Consider the following 20663-nt stretch of genomic DNA (forward strand, 5'->3'; position numbering starts at 1 on the left):
AGCTTCTTAAATGGCCGGGGAGGTAATTAAATGCCATGGGTCTAATGACACACACATTTTCCATTCCAGCGGCTCCAAGTTCCTTCTCTGATAAATAGTTTAGCAATTATCTCTTTGGCCACCACCTGCCTCCCCCGGGAATGGTCTGCCAGGGTGATCTGTACTCCCCTGCCATTTTCCAGAGTCTCTGTAAATTAGGAAGAATTCCTGACGTCTCGGGTAACTTAGCTCTTTATGTGAGTGGAATGTGGCTATCTTTCCTCACTTTAAAATAGAAATTCTGGAGACTAAGCACCATCAAGGTGGCCATGATTTACCAAAATGCCAGCTTTTCAAAGTTCTTAAGTGCACAACCTTCCAGACTGTAGACGGAACAAGGGTAAAGGAGACAAAATGTATTGTCATGATTTTGCACGGCTAGTCTCTGGCAGAGTCAAGACCTCACATTCACTCGAGGGCTCAAATTTAGATATTGACATCTCCAAGTGAAACTAGAGTCCTAAGTGTGTGTGTCAGGTCACTTACCAAATGTAAATGAACATTTAAAATATACCACAATGCACTCGTGGCACTGCTTACTTTTTGTCTGTTTTACATATCAGGAATCAAAAAGAAAAATAGTCTGATCCTAACCCAACCTCTAGGAGGCCCAGGTTCAGGGTCCCGCCACCAGCAGGAGGAGGGGTGAAAGGTGACTAGAAGAGCGGCGTTAGACCTGCAGGAATTTCAAGGTCGGCTCCTAGGCCTCAGCGGTGGAGGCTAGCACGAAGGCGGGGCTGCAGCGCTGCCTGAACCAAAAGTACGCTGCGCTGCGGCGGGTCAAGGAACGGGCGGGGCTTCGGCTGGATGGGGCCGAGCGGAGGGTTTGGCCGCGGCGGGATGGGGCGTGGCTTCTGATGGGATGGGGCGTGGCCGCGGCGGGATGGGTGGGGCCTGGGTGGGATGAGGCGGGACTTCGGAAGAGATGGGGCGGAGCGGTGGCGAGGCGCCGCAGCAGAAAGGAAATACGCTGGCGTGGAGACCGGGGTTGGTCCCCGGCGGGGCAGGGGGCGGGCTCAGGCCGGAACTCCAGAGGCGACCTCAGCCAACTGCTCCTGCGCCGGGCGGGGCGGTCGCCGCCAGCGGCTCAGAGCGCCGGAAGGGCCGGGTCTCAGGACTCCTGGAGCTGCAGGCGGCGGGAGGGGCTACAAGTGGGTCCGTTTCTTGGTATCGTTTTTCCTCTTTTTCTTGGCTCATCCCCAAAAGCGGAAAGTTTAGGGCAGAGCGACAGTCAGACCCATCCACTATGCCCCAACACGTGCAGGGCTGCGAGGGCGCCCGTTCCTCCAGGGACCCCAAGCGGTTTCTGGTACTCCTGTATGGACGTATCTTCCCAGAGTGAAAGTTGATGTTTAGCCGTTCCGAAGTTGGTGCTTTGTGGGAAGGAGAACAGCGGGAGAGCCGTAAGGAACGCAGGCGTCCTGACGTGAGGAACGCCTCTTAACACGCCCCGTGGCATGGAGTTTGACAGGGCCCTGGATCCCTGCATTCACCCCTCCTGGAGTCCCGGACGCCCACCTGGGAGCAGCGTCAGGGCCGTGCCACTTTGACCTACGTTAAACGCATTGCATCCTCATTTCTGTGTCCCATCTAGATACTTGACTCAGTGATGCAGAACCTTTCAGAGTTAGCTGGAAGCCACAGCCCTGCCTCTTGATGCAGCCTGGATCCAGCCGGTGTGAAGAGGAGACCCCTTCCCTCTTGTGGGGTTTGGATCCTGTGTTTCTAGCCTTTGCAAAACTCTACATCAGGGATATCCTGGACATGAAGGAGTCCCGCCAGGTGCCAGGTATGTGGCTAGCCACCCTGGGATGCCCTGGGCTGCATCTGCCACCCTTTGCCAAAGTCTCAGAAAGCTGGGATTAGAGGCTTTTAGGAGAGCCTTCCCTGCTGCAGGCTTTGAAAGGGACCTAGCCTGGACCTTCGCATGAGTTCATTTATCTGCAAGGTAAAAAAACAGTCTAAATCTTTTTTTTTTTTTTTTTTAGTAGGTGTTTGGAGGAGTATCCTTTATAGTGAGGTTTTTACCTCCATTCAGAGTCTTTCATACTTGAAAATGCTCATTTGTTTTTCTTTGGCCCTGATTCTGTTGGAGAGATCGCTGGGCCAGGTATTCCTAGGCCTGGCTCCTTTCCTAAATGTGCCACTTACCTGGTCTGGGCATGTGACTCACCTTCTGCAAAGTTTGGGTTTCTTTGTAAACATGGAGCTTAACCCTGTGTAGTGGAATCTTTTGATTCCTGATATGTAATGGGGGTTTGTTTTCTTTTGAATTAAGCAGAATCAAAATATTATAAACTCCCTGAGAGGAAGGACATCATCTGTCTTGTTCACCTGTGTAATCCCAGGGCTTAGAACAGTGCCTGGCATATAGTGGGCCCTCAAATAGAAACAGCAGTTGAAGCAACAAGGCATTATACATGTAAAGTTTAAATTTTCTTTTTTTTTTTTTTTGTATTAGAATAGTGGCTACTAGAGATAGGCTTATCTTACCTAAAAATATAACAAGTATAGTTTGGGGTGGATTTAAATAATTCACGTAGCTGTGTAATAATTCACAAATAGCCACGTGTTTACTGTGCTATTTGAGAAGTTTGGTTAAACTTCCTTTGCTATTTTGAGTGAAGCTTTCCAGTCAAGGTCCTTCTGAATAACAAACTATGAGTTAGAAGTAGTCAAGAATCTTAAGCATCCACAGTTTTAATGAGATAAGGTTTTGTTTGTTTCCAGTTAAATGTACAAATATATTTGGATGACCTTATGCTAATGCCTTTTGTACAGATTTTTCGCCACACCTTTATTTCCTAATTATTGTTGGAAATGGTCTGTTTTTTCCCTTGGGAGCCAGCCAACCTCCTCCACAGTTTTCCATTTTCCAGTCTGGTTTTCTTCATAGCTCATCTCTTCAGGAAGAAATTAATTCACACCAAATTCTAGCCTTGCTTAATGATCTTCTGCAGGTGAGAAAACAGGTACCAAGGACATGACAGGGGCTTAACTCTACCTGTAGGCAAAAGACTTTATGATGTATTAAAAACAAACCAACAGGCCGGGCGCGGTGGCTCACGCCTGTAATCCCAGCACTTTGGGAGGCCGAGGCGGGTAGATCACGAGGTCAGGAAATCGAGACCACGGTGAAACCCCGTCTCTACTAAAAATACAAAAAAAAAATTAGCCGGGCGCGGTGGCGGGCGCCTGTAGTCCCAGCTACTCAGAGAGGCTGAGGCAGGAGAATGGCGTGAACCTGGGAGGCAGAGCTTGCAGTGAGCCGAGATCGCGCCACTGCATTCCAGCCTGGGAGACAGAGCGAGACTCCGTCTCAAAAAAATAAATGAAAAAATAAATAAATAAATAAATAAATAAATAAATAATAAAAACAAACCAACAAAAACAGGATCAGTGATCTTTGATTTATCACTGGTGAGAATGTTTCCAAGGTGTTTTAAAAATGATACCTTATGGTTAAAGCAGACATCAGCTGACAGATTGGATACATTTAGACCTGGGGCCCCCAACCCCTGGGACCACAGACCACTACTGGTACATGGCCAGTTAGGAACTGGGCCACACAGCAGGAAGTGAGTGGTTGGCCAGTGAGCATTACTGCCTGAGCCCCACATCCTGTCACATCATCAGCAGCATTACATTCCTTTTAGGAGCGCAAACTGCACGTGTGAGGGATATAGTTGCACGCTCCTTAGGATAATCTAATGCCTCATGATCTGAGATGGAACAGTTTCATCCCCAAACTACTGCCCCAACCCCCATCCCCAGAAAAATTGTCTTCTACAAAACCGGTGTCAAAAAGGTTGGGGACCACTGCTTTAGACTATACCGTAGTGTTCTGAGGGGTGGGGAATTCCACTCCTAGGTTTTTGTTTTGTTGTTGTGTTTTGTTTCATTTACTATAAAGACAAAACTTTTGACTACGTAAAATTTAGGATTGTTTAAACAGCAAAGAATATCTTAAACAAAATAACAAAGACAAACCCCAAAAATGATAAAATATGGAATGTGTTGTGTGATAAAGAATTTCGCTGATCTTTGCCCTTGGTTCCTGCAGGGTAACATCTAAAGTATTATAGTTTCCTGAGTGATAGGAGCATCATCATTATTCATGGTGCCCTCTGGAACCACACTTGAATTTATGTGAATCAGGTGGTTCATGCTGGATCCCTAGATAGTTTGGAGTGGGGCTGTCTATGCCTAAAAGACCAACTGATTAGAGAGTTGGGGGTTTTGAGCCAGATCATATCAGTCTGACCCTTTGGGAAGGGAGTGGGACTAGAAATTGAGTTCAGTTATGTGGCCAATAATTCAGTTAATTGTGCCTACCTTATGAGACCTCAGTAAAAACTGTGGACACTGAGGGTCAGATGAGCTTCCCTAGTTGATAATCTTGTGTTGGTGTGTCAGGGGGCGATGTGTCAAGGACACAGAAGCTTTGTGTTTGTGCCCTCCCAGACCCTGCCCTAGCATCTCTTCATTTGGCTGGACCTGATTTGGATCCTTCATGGATAAAACTATAATCATAAGTATAACACCTTCTTGAGTCCTGTGAGTCATTCTAGCAAATTATCAAACCTGAGGGAGTGTTGGGGACCCCCAAATTTATAACCAGTTGGTCAGAAGTGCAGATGGCGTGAGGACTGTCGCAAAACTTGGGACTCATGACCTAAATGAGGGCAGTATTGTGGGGGACTGTGCCCTTCACCTGTGAAATTTAACCTAATTGAGTAGTTAGCATCAGAATTGCATTGCAAAATGATTGCAAAATGTCAGCTCCTCAAAATTTGAATTTAGAGTTGAACTAAGAAAAATACTGTGAAATTTGATTGTGGTGGTATTTAGATTTGTGTGGGTTCTTTTTGTTTTGTTTTTGTTTTTGTTTTTTTGCATTAAAAAAAAAGTATCCCAGGTACAGTGGCTCATGCCTGTAATCCCAGTACTTTGGGAGGCCAAGGCGGGAGGATCACTTGAGCCCGAAGTTCAAGACCAGCCTAGGCAACAAAGTGAGACCCCGTGTCTGAGTTTTAAAAAGCAGTACCTATGGTCCCAGTTAGTCAGGAGGCTGAGGTGGGAGAATCACTTTAGCCTGTAAGGTCAAGGCTGCAGTAAGCTGTGATTGTACCACTGCCTTCCAGTCTGGGCAATAGAGCAAGACCCTGCCTCAAAAAAAAAAAAAAAATATATATATATATATGTGTATTTTTAATAATAGCGCATAACATACAGAAGTCGTATTTATTGTTTTAAATATCTCTATCCATGTCAAACTTTAATGATGGGTTAAATAATAGTGACTCTTTTATTTAAATCAGCATATAATACTTATCCTATTATTCTAGTGGGTACAATGAAGTGGAAATAATATATTCATAAGAATTATATTAAATCTGGTTGAAAAAGATTATCTTAGGTGTTTTAATGCTGTCAAACGTAAATAACATAGCATCGATTAAATAACAGCAGTTAAACTAAAAAGAGAGCAATCAAAAGTACTTTTAAAAAGAGAAAACAGTCAAATGTCTTGCTGTGGTTGTGGATGTTCAGGGTCGGCTGCTTGAAATCCAAGTCAACCTGCCTGTGACCCTAGATCCCTGAACCCTTATAGCTTGACTGTCCTCCTTCTTGGGGGCCTGATGATCCAGGGGGTCCTCTGATGCTTTTAGGCCTCTGTGGGCTACATGTGGAACAGCAGGAACACAAGGGCCTTGGGAAAGGCTGGAACATGAGCTCTGTTATCTAGTATTTGTTACCATTTTCTTTTCTTAGTTCATTAAGCTTTCTCTCAGTTGACAGAGCAGCCATCCAACTTTCTTGAGCTCTCTTCTTATAGAAGATCGCTTTGATAGAAGAAAATGGCTCTCTAATTCTTTTTTCCATGTCTTCAGCCATCTTCTTGTAGATGCTGTGCATCTGATACGTGTAGTTCACGTTTCTATATACTTGGAGATGTTTCTTCTTTCTAAGCAGTGTATTTCCTCCTCAGTTGCTTTTCTCTGAGTTTTAAAATTCAAACTATCTGTTATATTCTTCTGATCTCTTTCTCCATTGTTCTGTGATGCTTTTAAGATTTTTTTTTTTCATCAGCCACTTGGAACTGGAAGGATTTTGTTGCATCTTCATCTTGAGTGACCATGTCTGTCCTTAAAGGCAAGTCATTGTTGTCAATCCGTGAGATGAAAATTCACAGGGCTCACTTTTCTGTCCTTTTTCAAGAAAGTCTACTGTGTCCACAAGTGAAGACCTGTTCAGATTTTTATTAAGTGTTGCCACATACAAAGTTGGTACCATTGGATGACTGGCCTCCATCACAGGTGACTTGAGGACTTCATTGGCTTGTGCCATTAGCCCGGTCTTCTCAATGCCTTTCCCCCAGACTTCAACCCAGGAAGAATACCTTTTGTTCCACTCTTTTCCCCATCTGAAAGTGTTTTTGCTCTTTATTAAAACCATGACAGTGGTATATGCTAGGATCTCCCTGGAGACCCAAAGAATCCTGGGACGTTCAGACATCACCAGCAGAGCATCCTGCTGCTTCTCAACAGCTAGAAAGACATTTCAGTGGCGGACAGCCGGCCCTCTGTGGGTCCAAACAGCTCTGCTTTCTGCCTCTGATTGCCTATGTGCTGTGGGCCACAACAGACCCTGTGGAGTGTCTGTCTCTAATACAAACAAGTACCTGGCAGCCAGGATAGACCATCACGTAGGCTGGGGGAGGGGGAGGCCAGCCCTGTTCTATAAAACAGTTCTCTCTAACTTTATTCTGCTCAGTGTACAAATAGTGATATAGAGCATTTGGGGAGGCAGAAAGAGCTGAGTGCAGCCAGAGATCAGCCTGGAGCTCAGGCCACCTGGCCCTGCAGCAAACCTAGACCACCAAAGCAGCACCATGCCTCAGCCTTGCTCTGCACACAGGCACTCGAAGGCTGAGTGGTGGGGTGTACGGCAGTAGAGGGCATCCCTGGGTGAGGCTCATTTTCCTGGTTTAAAGTTTGCTTCTGCCGTAAGGAAGCCTGCCCTTGACTACACAGGACACAGGGATCTCCCTTCTCTGCAGGCTCCCTGTCCTTTTGCATTTGGTCAGTGCAGGCAGGCAGGGGCAGGGGACTGAAGATCTCATCAATGGTCTTATGGAAAAGACTAGGTTTCAATTGTGAGAACTTGGGAGAAGCCAGTTGGAACTGGCTACATCTTAAAATTTTATGGCCTGGGTGCAGTGGCTCACACCTATAATTCTAGTGCTTTGGGAGGCCGAGAGTTTGAGGCCAGCATGGGCGACAGAGAGAGACCCCATCTCTATAAAAAATTTTAAAAATTAGTTGGGCTCCTGCTTGAGACCAGGAGTTGAGACTGGAAACACTTTGTCCCATTCAATCCAAGTTTTCCTGGATGGAGGTGACTCTTTCGGGGGTGACACAGTGACCCAGGCTCCTTCCCTCCTTGTTCCTGCCATCTTCAGCTCATGCCTGCAAGGTTGTCCTGAGGACAGTCTCCAACCACCAGGTTATCTTTAGAAGCGTACCTCTGTGGAGGGAGAGGGTCTTGCTTTTGGCTAAATTTGCCACCTCTTATTTCTTAAAACCACATCTCACTCCCCTGGTGTCTCTCTGTAACTGAGGCTTAGAAGCTCCTTGTTCATTCTTTGGACTCTTCCTCAGTCCCTTTGTCTACAAGGGAAACAGAACCATCAGCAGAGGCCAGTCTGGGGGTTCTATGGGGCATTGGGATTCAGGCCACAGGTCCCCCCATGAATGGAGAGAATAGAGGCTGTGACTACGCTTGATGTGAGGGGAAGAATGGCCAAATGCCTGAGGTGATCATTGTTTCTTAATTTAGAATTCGTGTATTTATTTTAAAAAGGACTTGACTGGGTGTGGTGGCTCCCAGCACTTTGAGACACCAAGGCGGGAGGATCGCTGGAGGCCGGGAGTTCAAGACCAGCCTGGGCAACAAAGTGAGATGCCCATGTCTAATTTAAAAAAAAAAGAAAAAGGAAATCACCATATAAAAGTTTATAACCTGTTTCTGAAAGTAAAGAATTTAGCCATCATGGGGGCGGGGGGAAGAGGCTGGAAAAGAGATTGGACAGAACTCTTAAGTTGCAGATGACAGGAACACAGTGCGTGTAGCTTAAGGTGAAGTGGGGAGCTCGGGTTAGGTTATTGGGGGACAGGCAGAAGGGAAGCCTTGCAGGAGCCAGGACAGCCCTGGGACCATCAGGGACTCCCTGCTCTGAGCAGTCCCTCTGTGTCCTGGCCCCAAGTCAGAAAAAAGCCTCTGGGTATCAGTAGTTAGGTTCCCCCTCTCAGCTTTCTCCTCTGGCAGGAAGTTGCCTGCCTCCATCTGTAGCCTAGGTTTTGAAAACAGAGTTTTAAAAAGAGAAGTTTTGGGGTTGTAACCTGGCCCCAAAGGGCAACGTTTTGTAACCTACTTACTGTCTTTTTTAAAAAAATACTATTGCCAGTTCAAAGAAATCATGACTGGTTTCTCAGAAAAGCACTTGTTTGAAAAAAAAAAAAAAAAAAGCCAAAGAAGACTTTCTCATGGTTTCCTCTCTCTTTCCTTCTACTTGCTTCAAATATAGTCCTGTGTTTGGTCCCCCAGTATAATAACTGTTTTCAGGCCCCTTGTGAGCATTCTGCACGGAGTTGCATTAACCAAATCTAGTTGGACAGCGTTGGTTTTCTCCCGTCTGCACTAGCACAAGCTTTAATGCCAAGCTTTCTACTTAGGACCTGTGAGGAAAAGACATTGGAATTTCTTGGGGCATTGTCATTTGTCAAGGACTGATTCTTAAGTCTAGAATTTCAGCAAACAGCATGGCATTGATTTTTTTACACTCCCTTCCCCCCTACAAGTTAACATTTAATGAAGCAGAAAATGTAATCATACATTATGTCAACTTTGCTTTTTTTAAATTTTAGGTGTATTTTTGTACAATGGACATCCAATAAAACAGGTAGATGTCTTGGGAACTGTCATTGGAGTGAGAGAAAGAGATGCTTTCTACAGTTATGGAGGTAAGAACAATTGTGTCTGAAATGAAGTTGATGTAGAAGGCTGACGCTTCTGGGCTGAAAGTTGGATTTCAGCAGCCCCAGCCGTTTAGAGTAGCTGGGGACCCTCACTAAGGGCATGTACTTTCTCTATGGGGTGCCCCTTATAGCCCCAGACACAGGCTAAGAATAAAATGAGGCAATGGGTAGGAATGATACTGATGAATTCAGTGAAGTGACAGCTGCTGAGGTGCTAAGAAGTGGAAGAATTAAAATACAGCCCCCTAAGAGCATTGATGGACAGGGCAGGAGGGCACCTGATGCCAAAGGGTATATCTGTAAATAGCAAAGGATAACATATGGTTATGTGGATGACTTTAAAAAGCAAAGACCAGATTAATGTTAAAATAGATTCTTTAACAACACAGGAAGGTGTGAAAAATAATTTTAAAATCTCTATGTCTAGAACAGTTAACAAAAAGCCTTTTGGTACTCAAAGGGGTAAATACCCATTATCAGAAAGTTTATTTTCCCTCATGTTGGAAGCTTAATAAAGGGTTTCTATATTTTGGACACCAGAGAATTGCTCGAATGTTATTTTAGTGTAATAGGTCTTTCTTTTTTCATTGGGTTGATTTTTAAGCGTTTAATACATTGCCTTGTACAACTCCAAGCTTCTCTATAGTCAAGAGCCCAAGCTAGATATTTTGTGGGAAACTTAACTTTAAATTCCAAACCTTTGCTGAAATTGACATTGTCACTTTTTGTGCTATGCCTTGGATTTGTATTCTTACTCTTCTTGAGGAAAAATAGAAGGCAATTGAACTTTGTGACCAAGAGCATTTCATTGGCAGTCCCTGCATGATTGATAATTTGTAGATACAATATTATTGCATTTCTTTACATGTATTCATTTTCCTGAAGAGTATTATCTTGTACTTTTAATAAAATAACATGTGAAAAATAAAAACTCTTATTTTTTCTGCTTTTTCTCAGCATATATATATACATATATATATATATATATTTTTTTTTTTTTTAAATTCTGAAAAGGATCATCCTGTCAGACATTCCCATACTGAATCTCTTCTCTGCTTTATTTTACCAAAGATATTGGTCCTGTTTTTCTCCAGACAACTCAACAAATATTTACTAAGTTCCTACAGTGTATCCAGCTATGGGCAGTACACTGTGGTATAGTAGAGTGCTTCCTCTCCAAGTGCCAACAACGAATAATAGCGTCTTTCAGTTTACAAAGCACTTTTATATGCATAATTTCACATTATTCTCCCCCTAGTCTTTTGAAATAGAAAGTACAGGTACTATTTCCATTTTGTAGATGAGAAAACTGAGGCTTAGTAACTTGCTCAAGATTCCACTGATGGAGATTTGTGGGTCCATTCTGTTTACTGACTCCAGTGTGTTCTGTGGTCTCCATATAACTCAGTTTGATTTTTCTCTCCTCCTCCTTTCTTCCATCCCCTACCCACCAAAAAAAAAAAAAAAAAAAAAATTAACTGCATTTGATTTTTAGTTTTCTGTTTTTTAGATCAAATAAATGAGGCTGTTTGAGGACTTTAAAATCCTGGCCCTAGAACCAGGCTAGGTATTAAGCCTGTGTGTAAAGGAGCTTCACTTAACCTCTTTTCCCATTATAAAAAGATTAAGGCACTATGATTGCCTCTTCTCCAGTAAGCATTTCCCTCTGAGTGAGTGTCTGAGGAGCATGACACATCTGTGGGCTTTGGGAAAATAAAAAGCATCTGACTGCTGAAATTATTGAGAGTAGAGAGGCTTTTGCAACTTTAATTCTTGTGGAGAGCTGCCCCTCTCCTGGCTGTCCTCAGGCACAACATGGCTTTTGGGCCACCTGCCAGGTGGCCGCTCCCTGCTCTTCTGGGTTCTGCTTCCCCTGACTCACCGCAGGCCTGTGCTGGGGGTGCTTCCTGCTCACACTGACTCATCCCGCAGCTGAAACAAAAGGCCAGCGGCCCAGGCGGTGCTGCGTAGCTGTGGAGGACATTGTGCAGCACTGCAAGGGTGCCTCCATTCAGGGGCATTCCAGCAGCCAGACCTCTGGGCACCAAGGCACAGGGTCTGCTGGGAGAGGTCACAAACCTGGGAAGTCCGGGGGTTGGTTATAGTGCCCAGAGTGCACAGAACACTTGGTAGCAACTCGAGCTTAGAGCTAGAATATTGGAAGGCTACAGTCAAGACCAGAATGACCTTGCATTCTCTAGGACAAATGTTCATGTGCTAATTTTTTTTTTTTTTTTTTTTTTTTTTTTTTTTTTTTTGAGATGGAGTCTCGCTCTGTGGCCCACACTGGAGTGCAGTGGTGTGATCTTGGCTCACTGCAACCCCCGCCTCCCGGGTTCAACTGATCCTCCTGCCTCAGCCTTCCGAGTAGCTGGGACTACAGGTGCTTACCACCACACCCAGCTAATTTTTGTGTTTTTAGTAGAGACGTGGTTTCACCATGTTGGCCAGGCTGGTCTCGAACTCCTGGCCTCAAGTGATCTGCCCACCTCGGCCTCCCAAAGTGCTGGGATTACAGGCATGAGCCACTGCTCCTGGCCTGCTAATTTTTTTTTTAACTTTCTATTATACTATAAATCAAGCTTTTCAACTGCAGAGAAGTGGTGTGCCTGGAAGTGTCATGCATTTTTTTTAACGCAAAATGTCCTTATTCATTTTTTGGATTCTTAAAATGGTACTTACTCATTAGAAAATAAAATTTCAAACTAGAGATAATTGTAATGAAGTATATAAAAATCATATGAAACACTATAAATTAGGCAAAACAATGTCAGTGTTTGGGTGAACATCCTTCCTCATTCTAAACATGTTCCCAGTATCAAAGAAATATAGAAATGCCTATTTCCTTAGTACTATTATGCATATTTCTTTCTCAGTGTTTCTGAAATTAGGCTTACAGTCAACGTATACATTGAATGTGGGGTTCCTTCCCCACACTCCAAGAGAAACTACTGTTAGTATTTAATGTCTTAAAATCATTTCTGTCAAAATACAGTTTAATGTTGCACATAAATTGGATTATATATTTCTGTTTTACAATGAGCCATGTATATCTTTTTATTCCCATATACTACGTCATTGTAATTTTTTTAACCAATTCCCTATTTATAAACATTTAGGTATTCCCAAGTGTCAGTATTACAAAGAATACTACAGTGAACAGCCTTACATAAGATGTATATATCTGTGTACTTGTTTTTGTTTTATCTGGAAGTAATTGTTAAGTCAAAGGGTATATACATTTAAAAACAACTTTTTTTAAGAGGCAGGGTCTCATTGTGTGGCCCAGGCTGGAGTGCAGTGGCTATCACAGGCACAATCATAGCACACTGTAGCCCCAAACTCTTGGACTCAAGCAATCCTGCCTCAGCCCCCCAAGTAGCAGGCATGTGCCACCACACCTGGCTTACATTTCACAATCCGATGCATGCTTCTGAACTTGCTCATTAAGATTTAAATTTTATAAATGTGTTACTAATTTATACTCCCACTATCAACATATGAGGGTATCAGTATTTTTAATATTTGTCAGTTTCATTGTTGATAAATTATGTATACTTGCTTTTCTTAATGGTAACTAGTGAACTTAGCATACTGATGTATTTTTATTGGCCATTTTTAGATCTTCCATGAATCACATATTCTTTTCTTTGCCACTTTTTCTCTTGTGATGTTGATCTTTTTCTTATTAATTTATATGAGCTCTTTATTTATTTTTTATTTTTTGAAACAGGATTTCATTCTGTTGCCCAGGCTGGAGTGCAGTGGCATGATCATGGCTCACTGCAGCCTTGAACTCCTGGGCTCAATCAATTCTCCCACCTCAGCCTCCCAAGTAGCTGGGACTACAGGCACATATCACCAAGCCTGGCTAATTTAAAATTTTTTTTTTGGTAGAGACGGGGTCTCCCTGTGTTCCCCAGGCTGGTCTCAAACTCCTAGGCTCAAGTGATCCTCCTGCCTTGGCTTCCCAAAGTGCTGGGATTATAGGCATGAGCCACCATGTCCAGCCTATGAGCTCTTTATATATTAAATCATTAACCCTATCATTTGGAATATTGCTATCCAGTATTAGTTTTTAGGTGGTTAGACTTATCAGACTTTCTTTAATGAGTTCTGATTTTAAGATTCTGCTTAAAGAAGTCTCACCCCACCCACTATAAGCCCAGGGTTAAAGGTATTCACCCATATCTTCTTCTCATCTTAAGTTTACCTCTTTTATATTTAATAAAATGAAACCCATCTAGGATTTATTTTAGTATAGGAAGTACTCTTTTTGGCTTTTTCTTCAGCATAGATTTAGGCCAGCAGTAAAAAATTTTGCCTTAGATTTCTTCAGGATTGTGTGTGCTTTTACAACAGTCTAGTTGATGATTTTTTTTTTAATTATGAGACCCACTGACCCCATGCTTGGCAACCTCTGTTCTGAGTTTGTCAGAAATTAGGCAAAGAGAAAATGCCTGTTATTCCCTAGCAAACATCTCCAAATTCCTCTATAGTTGTAAATATAACTGCAATGGGAATTGTTTGATTTTTTGCAAAAATGAGATAAGCCAGGAATAACATAAGCCAGACTAGTACTGTTTTTGTGGCCAGGATATAATTATTTTCTATAATGAAAATAAAACGGTGCCCTTCTGTGATGTGCTTGGCTTTTCTTGTAGCCCCTGCAGTGGTGAGGACTGGGCAAAAGATCTTTCACAAAGAGAAACCCAGGCCAAATGACTTGGAACGCTTTGTCTTGGGAAGTCAGCACGCTAGCAAAGAGACTGTGACAGAAGGCTGCGCCCTAAGTGCCTGTGCCTCTAACCACAGACCACACGATGCTCTCTTGTTTCAGGGTGGGAGAGAAAGGCTGATTTTGTATGTGAGCAGTCATTCAGTTTTTGCACTTAACTTCCCAAGGCCACCATTTTTAGTAGAGAGGTGTAGACAAGCATCATGAGGGTACCCTTGAGGGTACTAATCATTAGTACCTTGAAGCAGGATAAGTGAAATGCTGACCATATCCCATTGGGCTTGTGTATTACATTGACCTGTGCAGACAAGCAGTTTATACTCGTATACAGTGAGAGGTTGTTTCAAAGGTGGAAGGAGAGTTTGATAAGGGATTTGCTTCTCCAGGCTATTGAAAGAGGTCATCTTTCAGTATGGCTGAATGCAATGACAGCGTGCTAATTCACCAGCCTTGCCCAAATCTCTCTTCTACCCTTTTACTTTTCTCTTGCAGTGGATGACAGCACTGGAGTTATAAACTGCATCTGCTGGAAAAAGTTGAACACTGAGTCTGTATCAGGTAATTTTATTTGCCATATTCCTGTACTTTTCACCTAACTAATGGATTTTACTCAATGAAGTTCATCAAAACAGCTACAGGGCTAAATTTTCACATTTATCTGCTGGTGAGTTACATTGATCTACCTGAAGCACTATACCCAGAGCTTTTGTTGCTCTGAAAACTGATGCCATAGGAGAGCCAGTTGCTTTTCTTTCTCCCATCTCTTTGGTGCTCACTGCTTCCTAAGCCTACAGGAATGTGAATAGGTTACAGGGAGTTTCAGCAGTTCATTTTTACCATGCCCATTATTACACAAGTCAAGGTGTCTTAGCCTAATTGCTAGTCAGGTCTGAATCCCCTCGTCCCAGCCATATCACTTGACCAAAGAACATTTTGAAGACTGTTTCTCTCACATGGTTGCCACTAACTTCTGTGCTGCCATGGTCCAGATTTTCTAAAGTCTCTGTGTTCAAACAAATAATACCAGGAATTCTAAGATTGAGAAGGTAAGATAGGATTCCTTTGGAAATTATCCATTAAGTAATATAAATTAAAAGAACTTTAAAATTGTATAGTGAACACATTGACTGTAACTGAAACAACATTTGGAGTTGCTTGAATATATTTTAATAACTTTTAGATACTTTTTTTTTTTTTTAAGACAGGTTCTCACTGTGTTTCCAGGGCTGGTCTCAAACTCCTGGACACAAGTGATCCTCCTGCCTCAGCCTCCCAAAGTGTTAGGATTACAGGCTTAAGCCACCACACCCGGCCCAATTTTTAGATACTTTTTAAAGTTAAGTTCATAATATGAAAGAATATCTTGCAATATTGGTGATGGTTTTTGGTTCTAGAGAAGCTATGAAAACTGGAACCTTGTTTTTCCTGTGTTTTACAACATATACAGTATAGTGCCATACACAGTGGGGTTATTCAGTAAATACTGCCTGCTCTAATATCTAACATCTAGTATCTACCTACTTACATTATGTATGGTAAGAATATCTAATGCTTAGTCATTTCTTCTTTTTTGCCATTACATGTCAGAATCTCAACTTTGTGCTTCGACTATACCGATCAATGGAATGCTCATTTGCTTAATTTTCTGATGTATTTACATTTAGAATTTGGCCATCAGTTTCATGTAACTTTGGAATTCTAATTCCTAATTTGGGAACATCTAAATAAATGGCATTGCTTTGGTGAGGAAGGTTTGTAGATAGATTTAAGGGAGACAACATGTTTTTAGGCAGATACCTCATAGGCAAGAAATAAACCTATGAGACAATCAGGTATCTGGATTTTTATGTATGTCTGAGGTGTTTTTCTTAATCTGTTTTGTGCTGCTGTTACAGAATACCTGAGACTGGGTAATTTTATAAAGAAAGAAATTTATTTCTCATAGTTCTGGAGGCCAGAAATTCCAAGATCAAAGTTTTGGTGTCTGGTAAGGTCCAGGTCCCCCCTCCAAGATGGCACCTTGAATGCTTCATCCTCCAGAGGGGAGGAGAACTGTCCCTCACATGGCAGAAGAGCGCGAGAATGAGAACCACTTCTGCAAACCCATTTTGTAGTGGCCTTCATTCATTCATGCGAGTGGAGCTCTCATAACCTAAACACCTCCCATTAGACCCCATCTTCCAACACTGTTGCATTGGGGGTTACATTTCTAACACATGAGATTTTGAGGGGACAAAAACATTCAAACTTATTTTTATCAAACTGTAGCAGTATTAAAATCATTTGCAGATTTTTGGTTGTTGTCACAATCTTCAGTCAGAAGGTGTAGTTTGAATATGCGTACTTGTTCTAGATGGAGAGTCAGCAAAGTTTTTCTGTAAAGGGCCATATTTTCTGCTTTGTGCACCCTATGGTCTGTGTGTCTCAACTATTTGATGCTGCCATTATAACAGAAAGTAACCATAGCTAGTACATAAGCAAATGGGCATGGCTGTGTTCCATTAAAACTTTATTTTAAAAAACAAGCTATGGATGGATTTGGTCCATGGGCTATGGTTTGCAGACCCCTGTTTTAGTCATTGTTTCGGTTTTCAAAATTAACTCTTTTTAAAGAAATAGCATCATCAGGAATATATAATTCTTATACTTTGTAATTTTTTAGATCAACAAAATGGCTATTAATACTGAGAGGCAGATTTTTAAAATATCAATAAGTAGATAAATGAACAATCACAGTAGGTAGCCTTAAGATTGCTTTGCAAATATAATGAGAAGGTAAGAGTAGAAGGAGAAAACCTAAAAATCATTCTCATCGTCTTTAAATTGTTCCCAACTAGCCCATTCTCTCCTTTTAATTTAATTGCCCTTAGTTTAAAAGCTTTCCATTGGAAGTTGGCCAGCAAAGACTAATTTTTTAAACAAAATTTAGTCTGAGTCAAAATCATGTTCCAGTCAGTTCAAGTAGAAGAATATAATATTAGCTCCCATAAATGTCACATTGAATGTACCATTTGGACTTAGCTTATGAACAAAATTAAGATTTCCTGGCCCTGAGTATTAGAATGTTAAAGGGGATTTATCTTTCATGATGGAATAGACACTGAAAGTGAAGTTCTGTCAGGCTCCAGTCTTCTCATTATATTCATTTAATTACACAGCTTGAGCCTCCTTTCGGCAGTTTGGCTCACCCTGTAAGTGAAAGGTGGGCCTCTTTTTCTCAGACCAACCATCAGTCTGATCATTTCAGTGGTGCTATGTGAAGCATTTATTATGACCCTATAATGTCTGCATAATGACAATGAGATTTATAAATACCTTTAAAATTCAGCTTAAGTAGAAGAGGACCTGGGGATAGGAACGCAGATGGGACAGCCTTTTGAAAAAGTAGCAGTTGGGGATTTTTTGAAGAAACCCAGTAAGCTCTGAGCAGCGGTAATGCTGATTGCGTCCAGGTTCCTACCTGGACTCACTGAATGCACAGAGTTCTCTGTGCTCCCTACATTGCTGTTTCCCTGGGTATAGTAGGTGTGTTCAAGGAAAATTAACGCCTCTGTACATTACAGAGCCACAGTTGTCAAAATTGTATTAGGTTGATTTTGATGAAGGGCTTCTCTATAAAGAAATACAGAGAGTAGATCATCTTGTGTAAAAACACAGCCTCTCCTGCAATTTAAAAGCAAAATAAGATGTACGGAATAATTATGTGTTTGTTAAGGTATTAAAAATCCAAATGACTGAAGCTGGTGTAGGAGTTGTGAGCCTTCATGCATTGCTGACAACGTTGTCTAAAAACAGAGAGGTTTGATCATTTTTTTATGGCAAGCATTCTGACAATATGTAATGAACTGTAAACCAGTTTGTAATTTTTTATCCAGTAATAATCTCCAAAGAAAGACCCCCAAAAAACAAGATACTTTTTCTAGAAAGTTTAATTATTCATTATCACAAATAGCTTACATGTATTAAGTATTTCCTATAAATATGGAATTGTGCTAAGTGCAGAATGTAAGTGTTCAATTAGATCATGCACAACAACTGTATGTATGAGGTAGATGCTACTGTTATCTCCATTTCATAATTGAGGAAACTGAAGTGTAAGAATAGAAAGGAAACAGGCACAGTGAGGTTAAGCAGGTTAAGCAGCCTGCCCAAGGTTACACAGCTAGTAGGAGGTAAACTGAGATTCACGTCAGGTCTTTCTGATTCCAGCAGCCAAAATGCCGATGGCTAAGCTGTACTGCCCCCATACACTGCTGGTGAAAAAAACTAAAGTAAAAAATTATAAAACTGTACCTATAATCCCAGCTACTCAAGAGACTGAGGTGGGAGGATTGCTTGAGGCCAGGAGTTCAATTCCAGCCTGGGCAACATAGCGAGACCCTGTCTCTAATAAATATAAAATGCTTGGCTGTGTAGCTTCTTTGGATACATATGTGTATTTGAAATTATGCTAGACAGGAAAACAGAACACACAGTCTTTTACACCCACCAGCCATAACTGGGAAATGTGAGTATATTCCTGGGGCAGGCAGCAGAGAGTAAAGGATAAGTGGGATGGCTCTGGAGCTAGAGACTGCCTGGGTTCAAACTCCAGCCTTGTCTCTAACTAGCTGTTTTACTTTGGGCAAGTTGCTTGACCTCTCTGTGACTCAGTTTCCTCTCTAAAATGGGGCCAATAATGAGTAGGAGGGGTTGTGAGGACTAAATGTGCTAATACATTGTAAACTCCTTAGATAGCATCTATAGTACCCAGACATTCGTGATGATTCTTCTTACTTAACTAATACAATTTGGAAGTAAAATAGTGATAGAAGTTATTTAGAATTGAGTGTACATTGGGTTTTTTTCATCATGAAGTTGCTCGAGTTTATAGTTTTAAGTGGTATGAGAGAGAGAAAGTGGAGAAAGTGTGAGAGGGTGTGTGTGTGTGTGTGTGTGTTTGAGAGAGAGACAGAGAGATTAGCCTAGTTTCCCAATAGAGATGAGAGGTGAGAAATTGGGATGTTGAGCACTCAGGTGGGACAAGTCTCCTCGCAAGGACATTTGAAAGGTTGTTTAAAGCTATTGCTACCACGCCCAGCTGAACTCATTGTACAGAATTTGTCTCAAGGCCATGCAGAGCCCTTTGACTGCACTGGCGATGCAGGGCAGGAAAGAAGTCCCTGGAGCCTGTCGGAACTTGCCCGCTGGACCTCAGTCTAGACTTTGTTCCCTTCACCCCGCTCTTGAATAATTACAGTTTATACCTTGTTCTCAGTGGAGGACTCCAAAAGGTTATGTGGATTTCCAACAGTAGAACAATTACTCAGAAGTAGAATGAATAAGCATATTGTGTTGGTCTTACCCTAAAACTGTCTCACAGATGTGGTAGAGTGATTGTGTTACAACTTTTTCTTTTTCCCTCTGGCTCTAAACAACTACAGCTGCTCCAAGTGCAGCAAGAGAGCTCAGCTTAACCTCACAACTTAAGAAGCTGCAAGAGACCATTGAGCAGAGAACAAAGATAGAGATTGGGGACACGATCCGAGTCAGAGGCAGTATCCGCACATACAGAGAAGAGCGAGAGATTCATGCCACCGCTTACTGTAAGCACAAGATATTTCTACCAAATTGGTGGTTTTTCTGGATGTGCGTCCAGTAAACCTCTTGTTAAGCTGGAAGTCAAACTTTCAAAAAGTTCAGTTAAGATATAACTCTATTTAATGAGTGAATTACATTGTTTAACATGCTTTCTTTAGAAAATCAGCATTTCTTAATTTTATTTTGAAGAGAGCTAATTATAAGTTGGGAGAGAAAATGAATTATTTATATATGGTTGGCAAGTTTATTTGGATGACATAGTAGAGTTTCCAAAGCACTTTCAAGTTCAGAGTGTCAATCCATTAGGGCAAAATATGAATATTCTTCAAAATAATGGAAATTTCTTTATTTTTTCTTTATTTTTTTTCTTGTTTTGAGACAGGGTCTCACACTGTTGCCCAGGCTGGAATGCAGTGGCACAGTCACAGCTCACTGCAGCCTCAAATTCCTGGGCTCAGGAGATTCTCCCACCTCAGCCTTCTGAGTAGCTGGAACTACAGGCACGCGCCACCACACCCAGCTAATTTTTTGTAGAGATGGGGTTTCGCCATGTTGTCCAGGCTGGTCTCAAATTTCTGAGCTCAAGAGATCCGCCCACCTCAGCCTCCCAGAGTGCTGGGATTACAGCCGTGCGCCACTGTGCCTGGCCAGAAATTTCTTGAACACCATTAAGTCCATTAACTTTAAATGAAAACAGCTAATCAGAAATATGACAGTTCCCCATCATCTTCCCTTTGCACTGTGCTGGCTGGTTTTCAGTTGGAAATCTCAAGGACAGCCCCTGCTGTCCACCAGAGGAGCAGACGAATCAATACATTGATGTGCTTTCCTGGTTCCTTGGCCCTGGCCAAGCCCATGACACTTAGGACATCTCATTCCCTCATGCAGGATGACTGGGAGCCATTTAGTGCATCTAGACTGTGATCCCTGGGCACTCACAAGGAAGGAGGCCCACCCAGCACCTCATTTACTGTTGTCCTAGCAGCAGTTTGGGCCTGGGAAAGAACTGATCTCAATGTAATTTGCAATTTCTGTGGCATCTTTTTTCCGGTCACTTGTTAGATAAAGTGGACGACCCAGTGTGGAACATTCAAATTGCAAGGATGCTTGAGCTGCCCACTATCTACAGGAAAGTTTATGACCAGCCTTTTCGCAGCTCAGCCCTAGAGAAAGAAGAGGCACTAAGGTAAGTGGTGCCTTATCACTGCTGAGCAGTGCCGTGACCACGGCAGAAAAGCGAAGCAGCTGAGCCCAGATGCTGGGGT

The 20663-nt window shown here is 42.3% G+C and overlaps 1 protein-coding gene across 4 annotated transcripts in view; it reads left to right on the plus strand.

Annotated features, from left to right (window-relative positions):
• The first annotated feature begins 1002 nt into the window (after positions 1–1002).
• STN1 (STN1 subunit of CST complex) overlaps positions 1003–20663 on the plus strand; it is a 67758-nt gene continuing 48097 nt past the window's right edge. For 3 of the 4 annotated variants that reach the window (XR_004028772.1, XM_030807419.1, XM_030807422.1), the window contains exons 1-6: positions 1003–1190; positions 1634–1828; positions 8970–9065; positions 14311–14376; positions 19242–19403; positions 20461–20584. Coding sequence is in view for 3 of the 4 variants with exons in the window: in XM_030807419.1 (XP_030663279.1) it covers positions 1696–1828; positions 8970–9065; positions 14311–14376; positions 19242–19403; positions 20461–20584 (581 nt within the window). In the remaining variant the exon portion in view is untranslated. Of the gene's footprint in view, positions 1829–8969; positions 9066–14310; positions 14377–19241; positions 19404–20460; positions 20585–20663 lie in introns of all 4 variants that reach the window. The other variant, XM_012505621.2, reaches the window with a different exon arrangement.

The sequence above is a fragment of the Nomascus leucogenys genome, chromosome 3 (genome assembly GCF_006542625.1).
Source record: "Nomascus leucogenys isolate Asia chromosome 3, Asia_NLE_v1, whole genome shotgun sequence".
NCBI lineage: Eukaryota > Metazoa > Chordata > Mammalia > Primates > Hylobatidae > Nomascus > Nomascus leucogenys.